General features: G+C 36.2%; 2 protein-coding genes across 5 annotated transcripts; both read right to left on the bottom strand.

Moving 5' to 3' along the window:
* Positions 1-511: 511 nt before the first annotated feature.
* LOC128919719 (probable cytochrome P450 313a4) lies at positions 512-6,825 on the bottom strand. 2 transcript variants are annotated; one of them, XM_054227133.1, is made up of 8 exons: positions 6,578-6,825; positions 6,296-6,499; positions 6,042-6,227; positions 3,540-3,609; positions 3,324-3,429; positions 3,063-3,221; positions 932-1,355; positions 512-862 (listed from the first exon to the last, which is right to left on the bottom strand). In XM_054227133.1, the coding sequence occupies exons 1-8, from the start codon at positions 6,750-6,752 to the stop codon at positions 699-701; spliced, it is 1,488 nt and encodes a 495-aa protein (XP_054083108.1). In that variant the 5' UTR covers positions 6,753-6,825; the 3' UTR covers positions 512-698. The 2 variants fall into 2 exon arrangements, with proteins under 2 accessions (XP_054083108.1, XP_028896032.1); XM_029040199.2 differs by having other exon boundaries at positions 3,315-3,429; positions 6,578-6,824.
* Positions 6,826-11,398: 4,573 nt separating this feature from the next.
* On the bottom strand, positions 11,399-15,258 carry LOC105212323 (probable cytochrome P450 313a4). Of its 3 annotated transcripts, none has more exons than XM_054227121.1 (9): positions 15,141-15,258; positions 13,710-13,899; positions 13,428-13,631; positions 13,174-13,359; positions 13,011-13,080; positions 12,789-12,903; positions 12,563-12,721; positions 11,936-12,359; positions 11,399-11,888 (listed from the first exon to the last, which is right to left on the bottom strand). In XM_054227121.1, exons 1-9 carry the CDS (start codon positions 15,168-15,170, stop codon positions 11,791-11,793), a joined length of 1,476 nt encoding a protein of 491 aa, XP_054083096.1. In that variant the 5' UTR covers positions 15,171-15,258; the 3' UTR covers positions 11,399-11,790. The 3 variants fall into 3 exon arrangements, with proteins under 3 accessions (XP_054083096.1, XP_011182520.1, XP_028896034.1); XM_011184218.3 differs by having other exon boundaries at positions 11,399-11,869; XM_029040201.2 differs by having other exon boundaries at positions 11,399-11,869; positions 13,710-13,819; positions 15,141-15,192.
* Positions 15,259-18,623: the final 3,365 nt, after the last annotated feature.

Raw genomic sequence — 18,623 nt, 5'->3', positions numbered from 1 at the left:
GTTCACTCGACATTTTCTCCGTGATTTTTCAATGAAGCTCACTCACAAACGCACACCGCCAAAGCATGTTATGTAACTCATCGATTTGCATTTAAATCAGCAATATTTCTTCCCAACCACGGCCACATTGAAGCCGGCCGCCAGCCGCATGCTGGTACGCAATTTGTTATATAAAGATTGTTAGCCGCTAAACCACGAGTACATTCTCTGCCATGCATTGAGTGTGGCAAGTGTTTAGAAAAGTTAAAGTGCGTGCAAATTCAGCTGGGGCCACTAAGTGTAGAACAGGCCACTCATCTTTCATGCAGTTCATTTGTTTTGACCGGGTTAACATAACACCCGCTGTGCGAAATATTTGTTTACTTGTCTTGTAACTCTTTACTTCCTTTGCGCAACGTATGGCAACAATAAATTATTTACCGATATATACACATACATTCATAACTTACTTTTATAGTATTAGAAATTCGCGGTGGAGGAGAACTGGTTAATTGAGTGAAAACCCATATGGTTCTGCAAATTGGACATGCAACCAATGATGGCTAAATTTTAAATTTATTTTGTTTAAAATTATTTTTTGTACTCCTTTTAATAATTCTTTCGTAATTTTTTTTTTTAATTTGAAATATTTGAAATTATATATTTACAAATCGAATCAATATACCATTTATTTTCTCCCTGTACTTTGTTCAAGCAATTTAATTTGACCTGACCTTTATGCTCACTCGCGGCTGCCTTCTAAAACCCAATGTTATGTTTGGCACATGAACGACGTCTTCATATTTAAAATTGGTGGAAAATTTTAAATTGCGCACGGCATGTATCAATATGATACGTAATGAGATTTCAGCATAACGAAAGCCTGTCGAATAAATAAGTTAATATGTGTATATAAATATTTACAGATGCTTTGAAATACTTTATATTTTACCTATACAGTTCCGTGGGCCTTTCGAAAAGGGCATGTAAGAAAATGGATGACGCTTTGCAATGTTCTCGGGTAAAAAGTTATCCGGATTGAAACGATTTGCATTCGGACCCCAAATTTCCTTACGTCTATGTAATTCGTAAATTGGTATTGCCACTTGCATACCTTTGGGTATTGTTACGCCTGGACAAAGTTCGGTGTCTTGTGCAGCTTGACGTCCGATATAGGGTATTGGCGGAGACAAACGCATTACCTCCGCTATAAACATATCTAAATAGGGAAGTTTCTTCATATCGTCATATTCTACGGATGTAACCCCGTCCGGAAATACGGATTGAATCTCTTGAAAAACACGTTCCTGCATCTCAGGATGCATTGCCAACGTCACTAGGGCTGTGTATGCTGCTGTAACCGAAGTATCGTAAGACTTGAAAAAGCACAATAGATATTATTTTTTCAAAGTTTAGGGTTAATTCTTTTAAGTTTAAGAATACAATTATAACAGGTAAGGAAGGGCTAAGTTCGGGTGTAACCGAACATTTTATACTCTTGCAATTTATTTATTTAACTTAATTAATATTATATAATACACAATTTGACCCACATATTCGTCATATATATTGTATAAAGTCCATTGAAAGTTGAAAAATCTAATATTAGGTTAGAAGCACCGAGGTCCTCACGTTCGATATATGGGGCCTTAAAAACCTATGGTCTGATTTTGGAGATTTTTAGAATGGGGCTGCCACACCATAAACGTAGCATTTGTGCAAAGTTCTGCACCGATATCTTCACTAGTGCTTACTTTATATATTGTAATGTAAACGATTCAGATCGTCTTCAAAGTTCTGGTATATAGGAAGTAGGCGTGGTTGTGAAGAGATTTGGCCTATTTTCACAATATATCATTGGGAGGTAACGAAACTATTACAAACCAAGTTTCATTGAAATCAGTCGAGTAGTTCCTGAGATATGGTTTTTGACCCATAAGTGGGCGATGCCACGCCCATTTTTTATTTTGTAAAAATATCTGAGTGCAGCTTCCATCTGCCATTTCTTATTTGAAATTTAGTGTTTCTGACGTTTTTCGTTAGTGAGTTAACCCACTTTTAGTAATTTTCAACCTAACCTTTGTATGGGAGGTGGGCGTGGTTATTATCCGATTTCAACTATTTTAATCGTGTGTGGTGGGGTACGTAAGAAAAACGACTGCAGAAAGTTTGGTTTATATAGCTTCAATGGTTTGCGAGATATATACAAATAACTGATTTGCGGGGCGGGGCCACGCCCACTTTCACAAAAAAATTACATCCAAATATGCCCCTTCCTAGTGCGATCCTTTATTCCAAATTTTACTGTTATAACTTTATTTATGGCTTAGTTATGACACTTTATTTGTTTTTGGTTTTTGCCATTTTGTGGGCGTGGCTGTGGACCGAGTTGACCATTTGCGAAAGCAACTCTCTCACGGTCCCAAGGAACATGTGTTCCAAGTTTCATTACGATATCTCAATTTTTACTCAAGTTATCGCTTGCACGGACGGACGGACAGACATCCGGATTTCAACTCCACTCGTCATCCTGATCATTTATATATATATAACCCCATATCTAACTCTTTTATTTCTTGGTGACACAAACAACAATTATGTGAACAAAACTATAATACTCTGTGCAACATGTTGCGAGAGTATAAAAAAAGGTCTTAAAGTGAAAGTACAGCGCTTCCGACCATGTGTTCTATAAAATTTTAACTTTTGCCATTTTTCGGAGCGAGTTAACATACTTTTACTCAGTCTTCCATACAACCTAAGACGCTTTTACCCATTTTCACGGTCGAAATAAATGCACCCACCCAGTTTGATTGAAATGGATTTAGTAGTTTGTGATATATGGCACATGATCCTACGTTCGGTTACTCAGATTGTGTTTAGTTATAGCACTTTATTTTTTTTTCGGATGGACAAACGCACAGACGTCAGGAACTCATTTTGTCTCGTCATCCTGATCAATCCTAATATATACAGCTCTATTATCTATTTAGGTGTTACAAACTGCCGTTGAATGAACAAAACTATAATAAAATTCTGTGCAACATGTTGTGAGGGTACAATGAAAAAGTAAATTATTTTACCGCAGCAATCATTGTGAAACACTCGATTTCCACATCCTTTTCACTAAATACTCCTCGTCGCACCGCCTTCAGCGCTAACTCAATCATCCATTGTTTGTCGTCTAGGAAATTGTTTACGTCCTCTGACTCAAGTTTTTGTGAAAGGTTTTCTTTAATCAGCTGCAAGAATTTACATATATATAGAGTTAGATATATACATAGCTTATATGTTAAATGTTAATACAAAGTAAATAGAGAATAAATTTCACTTACAGATCGTACCAGGTTTTGAAGGTATTTCAGGACCCTTTTATAATTTGGTGTACGGGATAGACAACGTAGACCCAACAAACCCAAAAACATGTCTACTGCCATGTGATCGAAATAGCTTTAGAACAGTTGAATGTGTAATTAAATATTATTGAATTTGTTTATTAATTAATTAACTTTTATAGTCATTATTTATTTAAGTCAAAAGGGTGAACAAATTATACTTACTCATTAAATGTTTGCATCATGTTACAATATTTTTCACTGCTTTCGTCCACCTTTATACCCATAATAGTTACTGAAAATTTATGAAAGGGCTAAGTTCGGGTGTAACTGGATTTTATACTCTCGCAATTTATTTATGTAATTTCATTAAGACATAACTCACAATTTGACACTCATATTGAATATAAACCCACTAGAATCACGAAACCCATTATATATGGTATATGACATCTGGAGTAAATATCCAACCCTATGCGCTCGCTTAATTTTGCTGAGATATCTTACATATTTACCCATAGACTATACTAATAATAGATATAGGGAAGTTATGACCTGATTTTTGATAGAAGAAAACGAGTCCCTCTGAAATTCTCTCCGAGAAATCTACAGATATTTTCGGTAAAAAATTCGAAATTGGGCGCCAATTTTTATGAAAATTATGGTACACCTCAAATACAAACGAATTGTTAGTCAAATGTGAGTGGAAATCTTTTTTGGGTCTTTTTGGAAGACTTTTTTTTTGGAAAACTCAAGCTGCTTCGCAATTTCGCTATACGCTTTGTGACTTAACGAAAGTCCAAAAGTGATCAGCGCAGTGCGAAGCCACACCTATTTATAATTTTTTATACAAGTTTGAGTGCAGTTCTTTTCTGGCATCCCTTTGGGGACCGAATTTGTGGATGTGCCAATGGTGCGATTACGCTAATTTGCAAATTTGTTGTATAACGGTTGGCAATCAGTCCACAGTGCCAAGGAACAGACGGACAGACATCCGGATTTCAACCCGACTCGTCATCCTGATCATTTGTATATATATAACCCTATATAATAACAATTAAGGAAAGGCTAAGTTCGGGTGCAACCAAACATTTTATACTCTCGCAATTTATTGCTATATTTTTATTAAGATAACACACAATTTGACACATATATACGGTATAAAGTCCAGTAGAAAAATGAAAATCATCATATGTGGTATACAGGCGGCCTGAACCGATTAAACTCATTTTCATCACCAACATACATTATATCTAAGATTATATGTTCATTTAATTTGGCTAAGAAATTTCATATATTACCCATCGTATTTTTGAAAATCCTATAAATAGCTATATGAGAGCTAGAGGAAGTAATGAGCTGATTTTAACTATTTCTGGTACAGAAACACACTATTAGAAGAAAAAGATTTCCTCTGAATTAAATTAAGATATCTGAGAGATTTACCGATATTTTCGGTGAAAAATTACCATTAGGCACTGAGTTCTCCATATTGAAAAGTTATAGTCAGATCATATATAGTATTTGTGTAAAGTTTTATTCCGCTATCTTCATTGGGTTCTTATGTATATATTATAAAGTGAAGGAATGAGATGAGTTTCAAAATGGAGTTATTCGGGAAGTTGTCGTAGTTGTAAACCGATTTCATACATTTTCCACACGTGTCATCAGGGTGTCAAGAAAATATTATATACCGAATTTCATTGAAATCTATGGAGTAGCTCCTGAGATATGGTTTTTGACCCATAAGTGGGCGATGCCACGCCCATTTTCCATTTTGTAAAAAAAAAAATCTGAGTGCAGCTTTTTTCTGGTATCTATTCTGTAAAATTTAGCGTTTATAACGTGTTACTTTTAGTAATTTTCAACATAACCTTTGTATGGGAGGTGGAAGTGGCTAAAAAAAACGACTGCAGAAAGTTTGGTTTTTATAGCTTTATTGGTTTGCGAGATATGTACAGAAAACCTATTTGAGGACGGGGTCAAGCCTACTTCCCCAAAAAAATTACATCCAAATGTGCCCCTTCACGGTGCGATCCTTTGTACCAAATTTTATTTCCATAGCTTTACTTTGATTTTGCCCATTTTCGAAAGCAACCTTTCTATAGTGCCAAGAAACAAGTGTGCCAAGTTTCATGAAGATCATTAATTTTTAGTCAAGTTACAGCTTGCACAGATGGACGGACGGACGGACAGACAGATATTTGGATTTTGACTCGCCTCGTCGCCCTGATCACTTTGGTATATATAACCCTATATCTAAATCGTTTAGTTTTGGGTGTTACAAACAATCGTTGAACAAAACTATAATACTCTCTTAGCAACTTTGTTGCGAGAGTATAAAAAAATTCGTTTAGTTTTAGGACCTACATACAATCGTTAAGTGAACAAAACTATTAAACTCTGTGCAACATGCTGCGAGAGTATAGAAATGTTTTACCGAATCCGAAATGGGGTTGACCTGAGGCATTGTTGGAAAGCAAGATTAGATAAATCTAGTACTATCAATAATTGTAATACTCGTCGAACTAATATATTGACAACTATTTCTTTGGAACTCTCGTAATAAGATATCCAGCAAATTTAGAAATGTCCAAGGTTCTCTATTTGCGTTTGATTTGAGGTTGAGGAATAATAAGTGGTTTAGTTATTGATTTTATTAAATGTTAAAATTAGTAAATGCAATAAAACTTAAGAAGACTAAAAACTTATATGTACAGTACTTACAAAGGCTCAATTGTAAACCGCATTTTTTGATAATTGTAAAAATATCCTGTTCACCACGTTCTGCCAGGCCTGCTAGTTTATTATTCACATTATTTGCGTTGTCATTGAAGTATGAAATTAATTGAGTTAAATTTTTATGTGCGAGAAAGGGTCTTAAAGCCTTGCGATCCGATTTCCATTTCTTTACTGCTCATGTAATAGATATAAATATAAACTTCAGGAAAATGTATAACTATAGAGTTTATGATTCACACCTGGACTGAGGATGAGTCCATTGATTATACCGTTTTGAAAGTGTTTATACAAATCTTTGGCTTTGTCGAGGAATTCTGGCGATGAAACAACATGTTTGATTACTTCAGGATCGACGGTAAAAATATACGGCGTTGTACCCACCCACACGCAACCAGTTAATTTTTTGATACTATCAAAGCCCAAACTAACCTTCTGGTAAAAGTCTGTAATTGTAAATCAAATACATCTTTCTTTAGTTTCGCAGCCCCGTTATAGCAACAAACCCTTGTTCCGGCACTTACTATTCACATCAAGAATTTTATATGTAACCCCAATAAAAGGAATACCGTAAAGCGTTGGCAGCTTCGAGGTTACATTCCGATATAATTTTCGCTTTTGATACAAGCGACAACTGGCAGTGAGCAACAGTATAAGTGCCGTCAATATCAGGATATCTAATCCAATTAATACACCCATTTTTGTACTGATAAGCTTAACACAACACGATTCAGTGGAATATATTTTTTGAGATGAACTGAGTCAAAAGCTGTTAGCTACATTAACTTTTATATGCATTTTGTATTCGAACTATAAGGTTTAATTTTTAACAATTAACCGCAAGCGTGATCGGAAAAAATTGGGAGTTACGTTTACGGTCGATTAGATACGTGAGCATTTTAGGTTAATTAAAAAAATATATTTATATATATAGGTGCATAATTTTTATACTGTCGCAACATGTTGCACAGAGTATAATAGTTTTGTTCACATACATTTTAACACATAAAACTAAATGAGTTCGATTTAGAGTTATATAAAAAATTAATGGACACGTTTCCCCTTTTAGTAGACAATTTGAGAATAAAGACGACTACGCTTCATAAAAGGGATATGTTGAAAATACTTTAAGTGATTTAACTCACTAACGAAAGACGTCAAAAGAATAAAATTAAAAAAAACATACAGAAGGGCTGCACTTATGTAGGTTGGTATAAAAAATGGACAAAGGACGTGACGTCGCCCACTTTTGGGTCAAAAACCATATCCTTAGAACTTATCGACCAATTTCAACGTAGATAATATTACCTTAAAATCTAGATGTTATATCTTGAAAACAGGCGAAATTGGTTCACAACCACACCTACTTCCCATATAATACAATTTTAAACTCCCACTAACATTACATTAGGGGTGTTACATCGCTTACCTATGTATATAATGTCAACTCAATTCCGCAGGTATCGAGCATGAGGGCGTCAGAGTCAATTAAATTTCTTAGGCTTTTATGCCAATACTGGGTAAAGTCGGGTCATTACTTACCTTAGCTCCCATTTTCCTAATATTGGAATTTACAAACATTCAGTGGGATATATACCGTACATATCGGTTAATATGTCAGATATCTTGAGATATTAAGTGAGTGTTTAGTTTTGGAAATGATATAGCTTGGTGGGAAAATAAGTCAAAGCGGCTCAGGAATTATCACAGCCCTCATATACTATATATATATGATTATTCGTAAATAAGTTGTGGGAATGTAAAATGTTGTTGTTACCTAGGACTTTCTTAACTATTATATTCAAAATTTTTAAGGCAAAGGCTTATTAGCAAAAGTACTACATTTGTATATGAACTAATGTTCGTATATCTCCAGTCACAACAATAGGTTTCTATTTAAATTTCTTAGACGTTAGAGTATATAAAAATATACACTATTAGTATTGCACAAAAACTCATAAATACTCAACGACCAATTTTTTCCGATCACGTTTTTTTGCGGTTGATTGTTTTCCAAACTGATTTTAGCACATAGTAATTAATGTTAAACTATGTTGTTGGGGAACAAAATGCATATACAAGTTAAAGCAACCCAATTCAGTTCTTCTCAAATATAATAATATATTCTCCTAAATCGTAGTGTATTTAGCTTATCAAAACGAAAACGAGTGCCTTATTTTGAACAAATCCAAAGAATTTTATGCACACTTCCATAACGGTGTATTAAATGGGATCATCTTTAGTCCAGGTGATGGTTCAAATGCTCTGTCGGTACTATATGATTAGTATAAGTCTGAAAATTGTATCGCACTGAGGCTAATACTTTCTACTACTATTTTCAGGCGCTTTGCAATTCGGATCTATATCCAGCTATCCAGAAAGCCTGAAAGCTTTCTGCTAATATTCAGTGTTGCGCTCGGCTAGGCTTTGAGCGTCCACTCTGCAGGCACCCTAAACGATTGGAAGCATTTTTAAGCGACTACGTTTGTTACCATAATTACGATGCTTGTTTAACAAATGATTTCTTAACTGTCAAGCAATTTCTTGAACAAAAGATGATTTTAAAATCCTCTCATCACAGCCTCAATTTAATATATGTAATTTGGCATCTAAATTCACATAATATCTTCAAATTGCAGCTTTTAAAGCTAATCACACGTCAAAGAAAGGAAGGCGACACGTGTCATTACATTTTGTTTAAATACACCTATTTCTATCAATTGGACATCGATTGATAATATCATCTGTCTCGATAACAAATGCATTCGATGTTCATGAGGTACTGATTTTGTATGCGATTGCGTATTTGGAAATGACAAATCACAAATTAAGATAATGAGTATTGACATAGACATGCGATAATGTCGAAATTCGGACATTAGAACCGAAGCAATAAAACCTAAAATTCAGCCTCCATGACGAAACATCACCAAACGGTCTGAGGCTGATCGACTTCGCCGGGGCACGAAATATGGTCATCTGTAGTACTAGATTCCAGCATAAGAAAATCCATCAAGCTACTTGGCTGTCCCCGGATCGAATCAATCGCAACCAGATCGATCATGTTGTGATAGATGGACGACATGTCTCCAGTGTTTTTGATGTGCGTACGCTTCGTGGTCCCAACATCGACTCGGACCACTATCTTGTAGCAGCTAAGATACGCACCCGCCTCTGTGTATAAAAGCGCACACGTCAACAAACACAAGGAAGGTTCGACATCGAGAAGCTGCAATCACAACCGACAGCCGAACGATTTTCTACTCGACTTGCACTCCTGCTCTCTGAGAGCACTCATCAGCATCTCGGTATAAGGGAGCTGTGGGACGGCATATCAAACTCCTTACGTACAGCTGCAACCGAAACCATTGGCTTTCGGAAAAGCCAAAAAAACAGCTGGTATGATGAGGATTGTCGTCTCACAGCGGAGAGAAAACAGACTGCCTACCTCGCAATGTTGCGATCGACCGCAACACGAGCGGGATGGGAAAGATACCGAGAGCTGAAGAGGGAAGCGAGACGCATTTGCAGAAAAAGAAAGAAAGAGGCAGAAATGCGTGAGTATGAAGAGCTTGACAAGCTGGCCGACAGGGGTAATGCTCGAAAATTTTACGAAAAGATCCGGCGACTAACTGAAGGTTTCAAGACCGGAGCACACTCCTGTAGGACCCCCAGCGGTGATCTAGTGGTTGATGACCAGAATATACTGTGTTTATGGAGGGAACACTTCTCCAGCCTGCTGAATGGCAGTGAAAGTACAACACCAGGAGATGGCGAACCCGATTCCCCAATCGACGACGATGGAACAGATGTTTCATTGCCCGACCGTGAAGAAATTAGAATAGCAATTACCCGCTTGAAGAACAACAAGGCGGCGGGGGCCGATGGATTGCCGGCCGAGCTATTCAAATACGGCGGCGAAGAGCTGATAAGGTGCATGCATCAGCTTCTTTGCGAAATATGGTCGGAAGAAAGCATGCCCGACGATTGGAATCTCAGTGTACTCTGCCCAATCCACAAAAAGGGAGACCCCACAATCTGCGCCAACTATCGTGGGATAAGCCTCCTTAACATCGGTTATAAGGTTCTATCGAGCGTACTGTGTGAAAGACTAAAGCCCACCGTCAACAAACTGATTGGACCTTATCAGTGTGGCTTTAGACCTGGAAAATCAACAACTGACCAAATATTCACCATGCGCCAAATCTTGGAGAAGACCCGTGAAAAAAGGATCGACACACACCATCTATTTGTCGACTTTAAAGCTGCTTTCGACAGCACGAAAAGGAGCTGCCTTTATGCCTCGATGTCTGAATTTGGTATCCCCGCAAAACTAATACGGCTATGTAAGTTGACGTTGAGCAACACCAAAAGCTCCGTCAGGATCGGGAAGGACCTCTCCGAGCCGTTCGATACCAAACGAGGTTTCAGACAAGGTGACTCGCTATCGTGCGACTTCTTTAACTTGATGCTGGAGAAAATTGTAAGAGCTGCAGAGCTAAATAGAGAAGGTACAATCTTCTACATGAGTGTACAGCTACTGGCGTACGCCGATGATATCGATATCATTGGAAACAACACCCGCGCCGTTTGTTCTGCCTTTTCCCGCACCTATGAGGAGGCGAAGCGAATGGGTCTGGAGGTGAACGAGGACAAGACGAAATATCTCCTGTCATCAAACAAACAGTCAGCGCATTCGCGTCTTGGCTCCCACGTCACTGTTGACAGTCATAACTTTGAAGTTGTAGATAATTTCGTATACCTAGGAACCAACATTAACACCGATAATAATGTCAGCCTTGAAATCCAACGCAGAATCACTCTTGCCAACAGGTGCTACTATGGACTGAGTAGGCAATTGAAAAGTAAAGTCCTCTCTCGACGAACAAAAACTAAACTTTACAAGTCCCTCATCATTCCCGTCCTACTTTATGGTGCAGAAGCATGGACGGTGTCAACATCCGATGAGACGGCACTAGGAGTTTTCGAGAGAAAGGTTTTGCGGAAGATTTACGGTCCCTTAAACATTGGCAACGGCGAATACCGCAGAAGATGGAATGATGAGCTGTATGTGTTGTTCGACGACATAGACATAGTCCAGCGAATAAAAAGACAGCGGCTACGCTGGCTGGGTCATGTTGTTCGAATGGATGAAAGTGCCCCAGCTCTGAAAGTTTTCGATGCAGTTCGCACTGTTGTGGACTCGGCTATAACCTCGTAAGCGGTTTCTACGCCAGTTAAGAAGAAGAAGAATAAAACCTAAAGCTTACTGAAGGCTTAAGCTCTGTCTCATTCAAAAATACATATTACTATTTAAAACAGAGCATGACTAAAGAATACATATGTTTTAAATTTTCTTCTGTTCCATATCAAACCAACACGTTTTAATATAAAAACATAAATTTTAAAAACTTAACCAAGGAGTTCATCTTATTTTCATATATATCGTTTAATTGAGATACTTTTTAAGGTTTTAAATTTTTGTATCTGAACTAAGAATCATCAAGAATATTTATTGTGTACTTAAGCACATACTTGTTTTTTATACATATAATGTAGCTTACAGAGAATTCTACTCCCACAAAAGTCACATTTCCTTTTTATAAACAATTTATTCCCCCCCTCCCCCTATACATTATAAATACAAGTAATTTAGTTTGATCTGACCTCTATGCTTACTCGTGGTTGGATATGATAACCCAATGTTACGTTTGGCATATAAACGATATCTTCATATTTAAAATTGGTAGAAAATTTTAAACTGCGCACCGCATGTATCAATATAATACGTAATGAGATTTCCGCATAACGAAAGCCTATCAAAAAAATTAGTTACTAAAAGACAGTAAATACAAAAAGGGTAAAGAAATTTCTGGTTTTACCTATACAGTTCCGTGGGCCTTTCGAGAAGGGCATGTACGAATACGGATGACGCTTTGCAATGTTTTCGGGCAAAAAGTTATCCGGATTGAAGCGAGTTGAGTCCGGGCCCCAAATTTCCTTACGTCTGTGTAATTCGTAAATTGATAGAACCACTTGCATACCTTTGGGTATTGTTACGCCTGGACAAAGTTCGGTGTCTTGTGAAGCTTGTCGTCCGATATAGGGTACTGGCGGTGTTAAACGCAATGTTTCCGCTATAAACATATCAAAATAGGGAAGTTTCTTGAGATCGTCATATTCTATGGATGTAATTCCGTCCGGAAATACGGATCGAATCTCTTGGAAAACACGTTCCTGTATATCGGGATGCATTGCCAACGCCACTATGGCTGTGTATGTTGCAGTAACGGAAGTGTCGTAAGACTGGAAAAAGGACAATAGATTTTATTTCATCAAGGTTTTTAGTAAAACTAAAAACAGTAATTCAGAGATAAAATTATAAAAAAGGTTTAAAGTAAAAATACAGAAAGTTGTCATAATAAGTGAGGAAGTACTATGTATAATATCCAGCATTTGTTACACCGACAATGGTAATTTATGGTATAATAAAAATGTAATAATTTTACCGCAGCAATCATTGTGAAACACTCGATTTCCACATCCTTTTCAGTAAATACCCCTTGACGCATAGCCTTCAGCGCTAATTCAATCAACATTTGTTTGTCCTCTACGAAATTGTTCATGTCCTCTGGCTCAACTTTTCGTGCAAGGCTTTTTTTAATCAGCTGCAAGAATTAACATGTAGAAAGTTAGAGATATACATACCTTATAAGTTAAATATTTTATACTTACTGATCGTACCAGGTTATGTAGGTATTTTATAACCCTTTTATAATGCGGTGTATGGGCTAGAAAACGTAGGCCCACCCAACCAAGCAAAAGGTCCACTGTCATGTGATCGAGATAGCTTTAGAACAGTTAAATGTGTAACTTAATTATTATGACATTTTTCATTAATTCACCTTTATATAATTTTTTTATAATAAGTAAATATGTTGGTAATGTTATACTTACTCATTGAATGCCTTCAAAATGTTGCTATACTTTTCACTGCCTTCCTCCACTTCTATACCCATAATAGTTACTGAAAATCCATGAAAACGTGTGGTTTGGTGTAAGTAAATTTCTGTATCCTAAGTATCTATTTCTCTTTTTGTTTTATCTGTATATTACTTACAAAGGCTCAATTGTAAACCGCATTTTTTGATAATTGTAAAAATATCCTGTTCACCTCGTTCAGCCAGGCCTGCTAGTTCATTCTTTACATTATTAGCATTTTCATTAAAGTATGGGATTAATTGAATTAAATTCTTATGTGCTAGGAAGGGGCTTATAGCCTTGCGATCCGCTTTCCATTTCTTTCCTGCTCATGCAAGAAATATGTATGTAAACTGTGAAAAATGTATACTTATAAAGTTTATGAACCATCACCTGGACTAACGATGAGTCCACTGATTAAACCGTTCTGAAATTGTGTATACACATCTTCGGCTTTCTCGAGGAATTCAGGCGATGAGTAGACATGTTTGATGACCTCAGGATCGACGGTCATGATATACGGCGTTGTGCCAACCCACGCGCAACCGGTTGATTTTTTGAGAGTATCAAAGCCTACACCAATTTTGTGGAAGACATCTGTAGTTACAGAGTAAATAAATCCATTTTTAGTTTCTCAGCCCCTTTATAGCAACAAACCGTTGTTCTGACACTTACTTTTCACATCCAGAAATTTATAAGCTAGTCCAATAAAAGGAATACCGTAAAGCGTTGGCAGCTTCGATGTCACATTCCGATAGAATTTTCGTTTTTGATACAAACGCCAACTGGCAGAGAGTAGCAAAATAATAAGCGTTAGAATCAGCGTGTCTAATCCAATGAAGGCGCTCATTTTCGTACTGATAAACTAAATACAATACGATTCAGTATAATATACTAATATGAGTCGAACTGAGTTCAAAGCTGTTGGCTAGAGTAACTTTTATATGAGCTTTAAATGCATTTTGTTCGCAATTTTAATTACTATGCGCTTGAATTCGAAAAGAAATCCGAATCGGAAAATTGTTAGGCATTATATTTTCGCATGAGTAAATACGTGTCTATATTTGTGCGTATTTGTTTCTAATCCCGCCAGTACGGCTGATATGATTTAGTGAATTGCACTAGTGAACTCACAACACCAAGGTAATGCAGTGAAACTGCAGTACATGAGCGGTATTGAGAGAGAGGAGAGTGTGATCTACTGCACGATATTTTTTCAATATGTACTCTCAGTAGAATACTACCGAAATATCGTAAAGTGTGTAAAGTCTCTTGATATTTAAATTAAAAAAATGTTTTTTTTTTTTTATTTTGAATGGCATATACTAGTTGATAGGTGGTGCAAAGAGTAGTAGACTGTAAGTAGTGTAGTAGCTAGTAAAATATAGTGAGTAATATGTTGAGAAGTAGCTAGTGAAGTATACGTAGTGAGATCACTAGTGACTAGTGTTAATTGGTTATCGCCAATTCATGAATGAACACTATTGCTTGTAATCTGGCTGGTAGCCGGTGGTAACAAGTAGCTAGTGAACTCACTAGTGTTTCACTGATGTGCCGAACTGACGGGATACTCTCGCAACATGTTGCACTGAGAGTATAACAGTTTCACATAACGATTGTTTGTAACACCTAAAACTATACGAATTATATATATGGTTAAATATGTATATCAAAATGATCATGATGACGAGACGAGTCAAAATCCGAATGTCTGTCTGTTTGTGCAACTGATAACTTGAGTGCAAATTGGCGAAATCAGATTATTCCCACGCCCACAAAATAGCGTTAACAGAAAAGTTATAAAGTGCTATAACTAAGCCATAAATAAAGTTATAAAAGCCAAATATGTTACCGAAGATCTCACTAGGGAGGAACATATTTGAATATAATTTTGTTGGGAAATTGGGTGTGGCATTGCGCTTTTAATAATCGCCAAAATCGGATTAGAACGTTTCAAAGCCCCAGATATCGAACGCCCGAAAATATCGGTAAATCTCTCGAATATCTTATTTAGGTATATATTTATTCGAATAATGTTCTTCATATAAAAGTTAGCGCAGCTAACGGCTTTCGTTTAAACTCAATGGAGTATTTATAATTCCTTACCACTGGTGGGGGGTAACTATAAACTTTCATCGAGTGAGAATTATTTCATTCTGATTTAATTGTCACATTGTCACCTCTTATATACAATTTTTGAATCCTTCCTAACTAACTAATTATATGTTTAGGTGTGTGTATGTATATTTTAAATGTTGTGCGATAAGGGGTTAATTTCAAATGTACAATGTATTTTAATTGCCTAAATGTACTTTTTAAATCAATAGGTTATCATGTATATACATATGTACATTTATAAAAATAAGTACAAGTTCTTCACCTCAGTAAATATGTTTGCATTATTAATAGTTGAGTCGTATGCCGTTGCATGTTACATAAAAATGCATACATTTTGTGTATGTACATATGTGTTTGTTTATGTTTTTTGTTTTATACTGTTGAGGCTAATCATATACATTGTTGTGGCTAAAACGTAAGCAGGTTCAATGATATTTGAACAGCTTTTGACTCAGTTCATCTCAATCGTGCCGTGTTTAGCTTATTATCAGTGCGAAAATTAGTGTCGTATTTGGAATTGATACGCTGATTTTAACAACAACTATTCTATTGCTTTCTGCCCGTTGGCTCTTGTATTTAAAGCGGAATTTATTGACCGAGCTTATTAAATATTTAATTTGATTAGTTTGTGTTGTGTTGTAAGTGCGAGTTATTTGCTGCACAATTGCAGAGGTGTACTAGAATGTCGGTCCTACCGCACTACGAACAGCGTTCATTTAGTCTTTGTAAATGTATACAGTTAAGTAATTTGAGAAAAAAAATAGTCAATGTACTTTAAAATATCAACAGTTGACTAGACTCTCATTCTCACCTATTTTTATACAATTTTAACAAATCTTTCGGGTATGAATATGGAAGAAGAACACAGAACTTATGCAGGTATTTAGTGTGTAAAAACTAAATAATATATAATAACTGTTAAAATATTAATTAATAAAATATAGAATTATATAACGGGTGATTTTTTTGAGGTTAGGATTTTCATGCATTAGTATTTGACAGATCACGTGGGATTTCAGACATGGTGTCAAAGAGAAAGATGCTCAGTATGCTTTGACATTTCATCATGAATAGACTTACTAACGAGCAACGCTTGCAAATCATTGAATTTTATTACCAAAATCAGTGTTCGGTTCGAAATGTGAAATCCGCTTTTTTATCGACAAATTTTGTTCAGCGATGAGGCTCATTTCTGGTTGAATGGCTACGTAAATAAGCAAAATTGCCGCATTTGGGGTGAAGAGCAACCAGAAGCCGTTCAAGAACTGCCCATGCATCCCGAAAAATGCACTGTTTGGTGTGGTTTGTACGCTGGTGGAATCATTGGACCGTATTTTTTCAAAGATGCTGTTGGACGCAACGTTACGGTGAATGGCGATCGCTATCGTTCGATGCTAACAAACTTTTTGTTGCCAAAAATGGAAGAACTGAACTTGGTTGACATGTGGTTTCAACAAGATGGCGCTACATGCCACACAGCTCGCGATTCTATGGCCATTTTGAGGGAAAACTTCGGAGAACAATTCATCTCAAGAAATGGACCCGTAAGTTGGCCACCAAGATCATGCGATTTAACGCCTTTAGACTATTTTTTGTGGGGCTACGTCAAGTCTAAAGTCTACAGAAATAAGCCAGCAACTATTCCAGCTTTGGAAGACAACATTTCCGAAGAAATTCGGGCTATTCCGGCCGAAATGCTCGAAAAAGTTGCCCAAAATTGGACTTTCCGAATGGACCACCTAAGACGCAGCCGCGGTCAACATTTAAATGAAATTATCTTCAAAAAGTAAATGTCATGAACCAATCTAACGTTTCAAATAAAGAAATCAAATAAAGAATTTTATGCGTTTTTTTTTTTAAAAAAGTTATCAAGCTCTTAAAAAATCACCCTTTATGAATAGTTTTTATTGTTTATTTACAGATCGTATCAAATTTGGTAGGTCTGGTAGGACTATGAACGATTTCGTAGAGGATAAACAATCGATGATTGGTATAGCGCAGAAAGCTATGCGTCTGAGAGTAGGGATGCAAACGATGTATCGATGTTTTTGAAACATCGATGTTTTCGTCAAAAAGCATCGATGTCTAGAATCTAAAAACATCGATGCATCGATGTCACTTTCAACGATGTTTTATGTCGATGTTTTATATAAAAATTTTACTTCACACCTTCACACTTTTTCGGATATTAACCCGAAACCCTCTATTTGGATACGCTTTATTGTAGTGGAATTCGATTTTTGTAAAATACGGAGAATTCGTTAAGGGAATGTGCGATTGGACAATACTGTGGTTACTTTTATGATTTATTTATACAATTTAATTCTGGCGTAGGCTACTGCGTTAGATCAGAGATTCAAATTACTGCATTTTAAAGATGCTATGGCTAAAAGAAATACTTTTTTTTTCATAAAAAAATCAATGAATCGCGCTGATACAACGGAATCTTCGGATGAGTGTGAAACAGAATACTCGTTTGATATTTGGAACCAGAATAAACATTTGGTCCACCAAAAGGTGAAATGTAAGCTGTCAAATTGATCTACAATTACAGGGACGGAAGGTTGAAGAGAAAATGTATCTCGGCTGTTACCCCTACCAATCAGAAGCCAATAGAGTTTGGGTTGACATGAATACTGTGTTTCCGGAGTTGTATAAATAGGTTTATTAATATTTACACATTGTGGCCACTTCAGTGCCGAGTAAACGACCGTTTTCTAAACCCAGGGCAACTATCACGCAGAAGTATAATCGAAAAGAAATGACAGTGAAAAAACTTTCCATGTCGTTGTTTTGAAATTCTGTTATTTATTGAGAAAAAACTTTAACAGACATATAATGCTAAGTGAAATAAAATGTATCAACTTAAGACGCACTACATTTCATTTATTTATTCTTCTGATTCTGTATCCCTTAGCTTTTCACACTAAATTTAAAATAAGTTAAAAAAGTTCAAAAATACATCGATGTTTCGATGTATCGATGTTTTAATGGTCGATGTTTTTGATTTCGATGGGTTTTGAAGAAACATCGATACATCGAACCATCGATGTTTCATTTCACGATGTTTGCATCCCTATCTGAGAGTATGCGAAAGATGAAGATCACTATGATTGCTATGGTAAAAAATTTCGTATTTATTCTTTTTTTGATTCGAAGGTTTTCTGACGTCAGTTTTATATATTGCTTTTGCATGTCGCAGTTAAACGCTATCAAAACACGTCAACACAATTCTAGAAGTTGCATCGAACTAAGGCTATAACTATTTGCTTCTTTGCAATTAGAGGCTATATTCAGCTATCCAAAAATACCGCAAAACTTGTTATTGATTCTCAGTATACATACCTAGAAGTCTTCTTAAGCTAAATAAAATAAAAAAATTAAAATAATTTCCTCATAGTTAAGAAATTTCTTAGACAAAAGATTTTTAAAGTTCTTTACGCAATTTAAACTTGACACCATGCAATTATG

Source organism: Zeugodacus cucurbitae, chromosome 2, assembly GCF_028554725.1.
Source record: "Zeugodacus cucurbitae isolate PBARC_wt_2022May chromosome 2, idZeuCucr1.2, whole genome shotgun sequence".
Lineage (NCBI taxonomy): Eukaryota > Metazoa > Arthropoda > Insecta > Diptera > Tephritidae > Zeugodacus > Zeugodacus cucurbitae.
The sequence above is the reverse complement of the archived record's forward strand: the minus strand, read 5'-3'. Positions and strand labels throughout refer to the sequence as shown.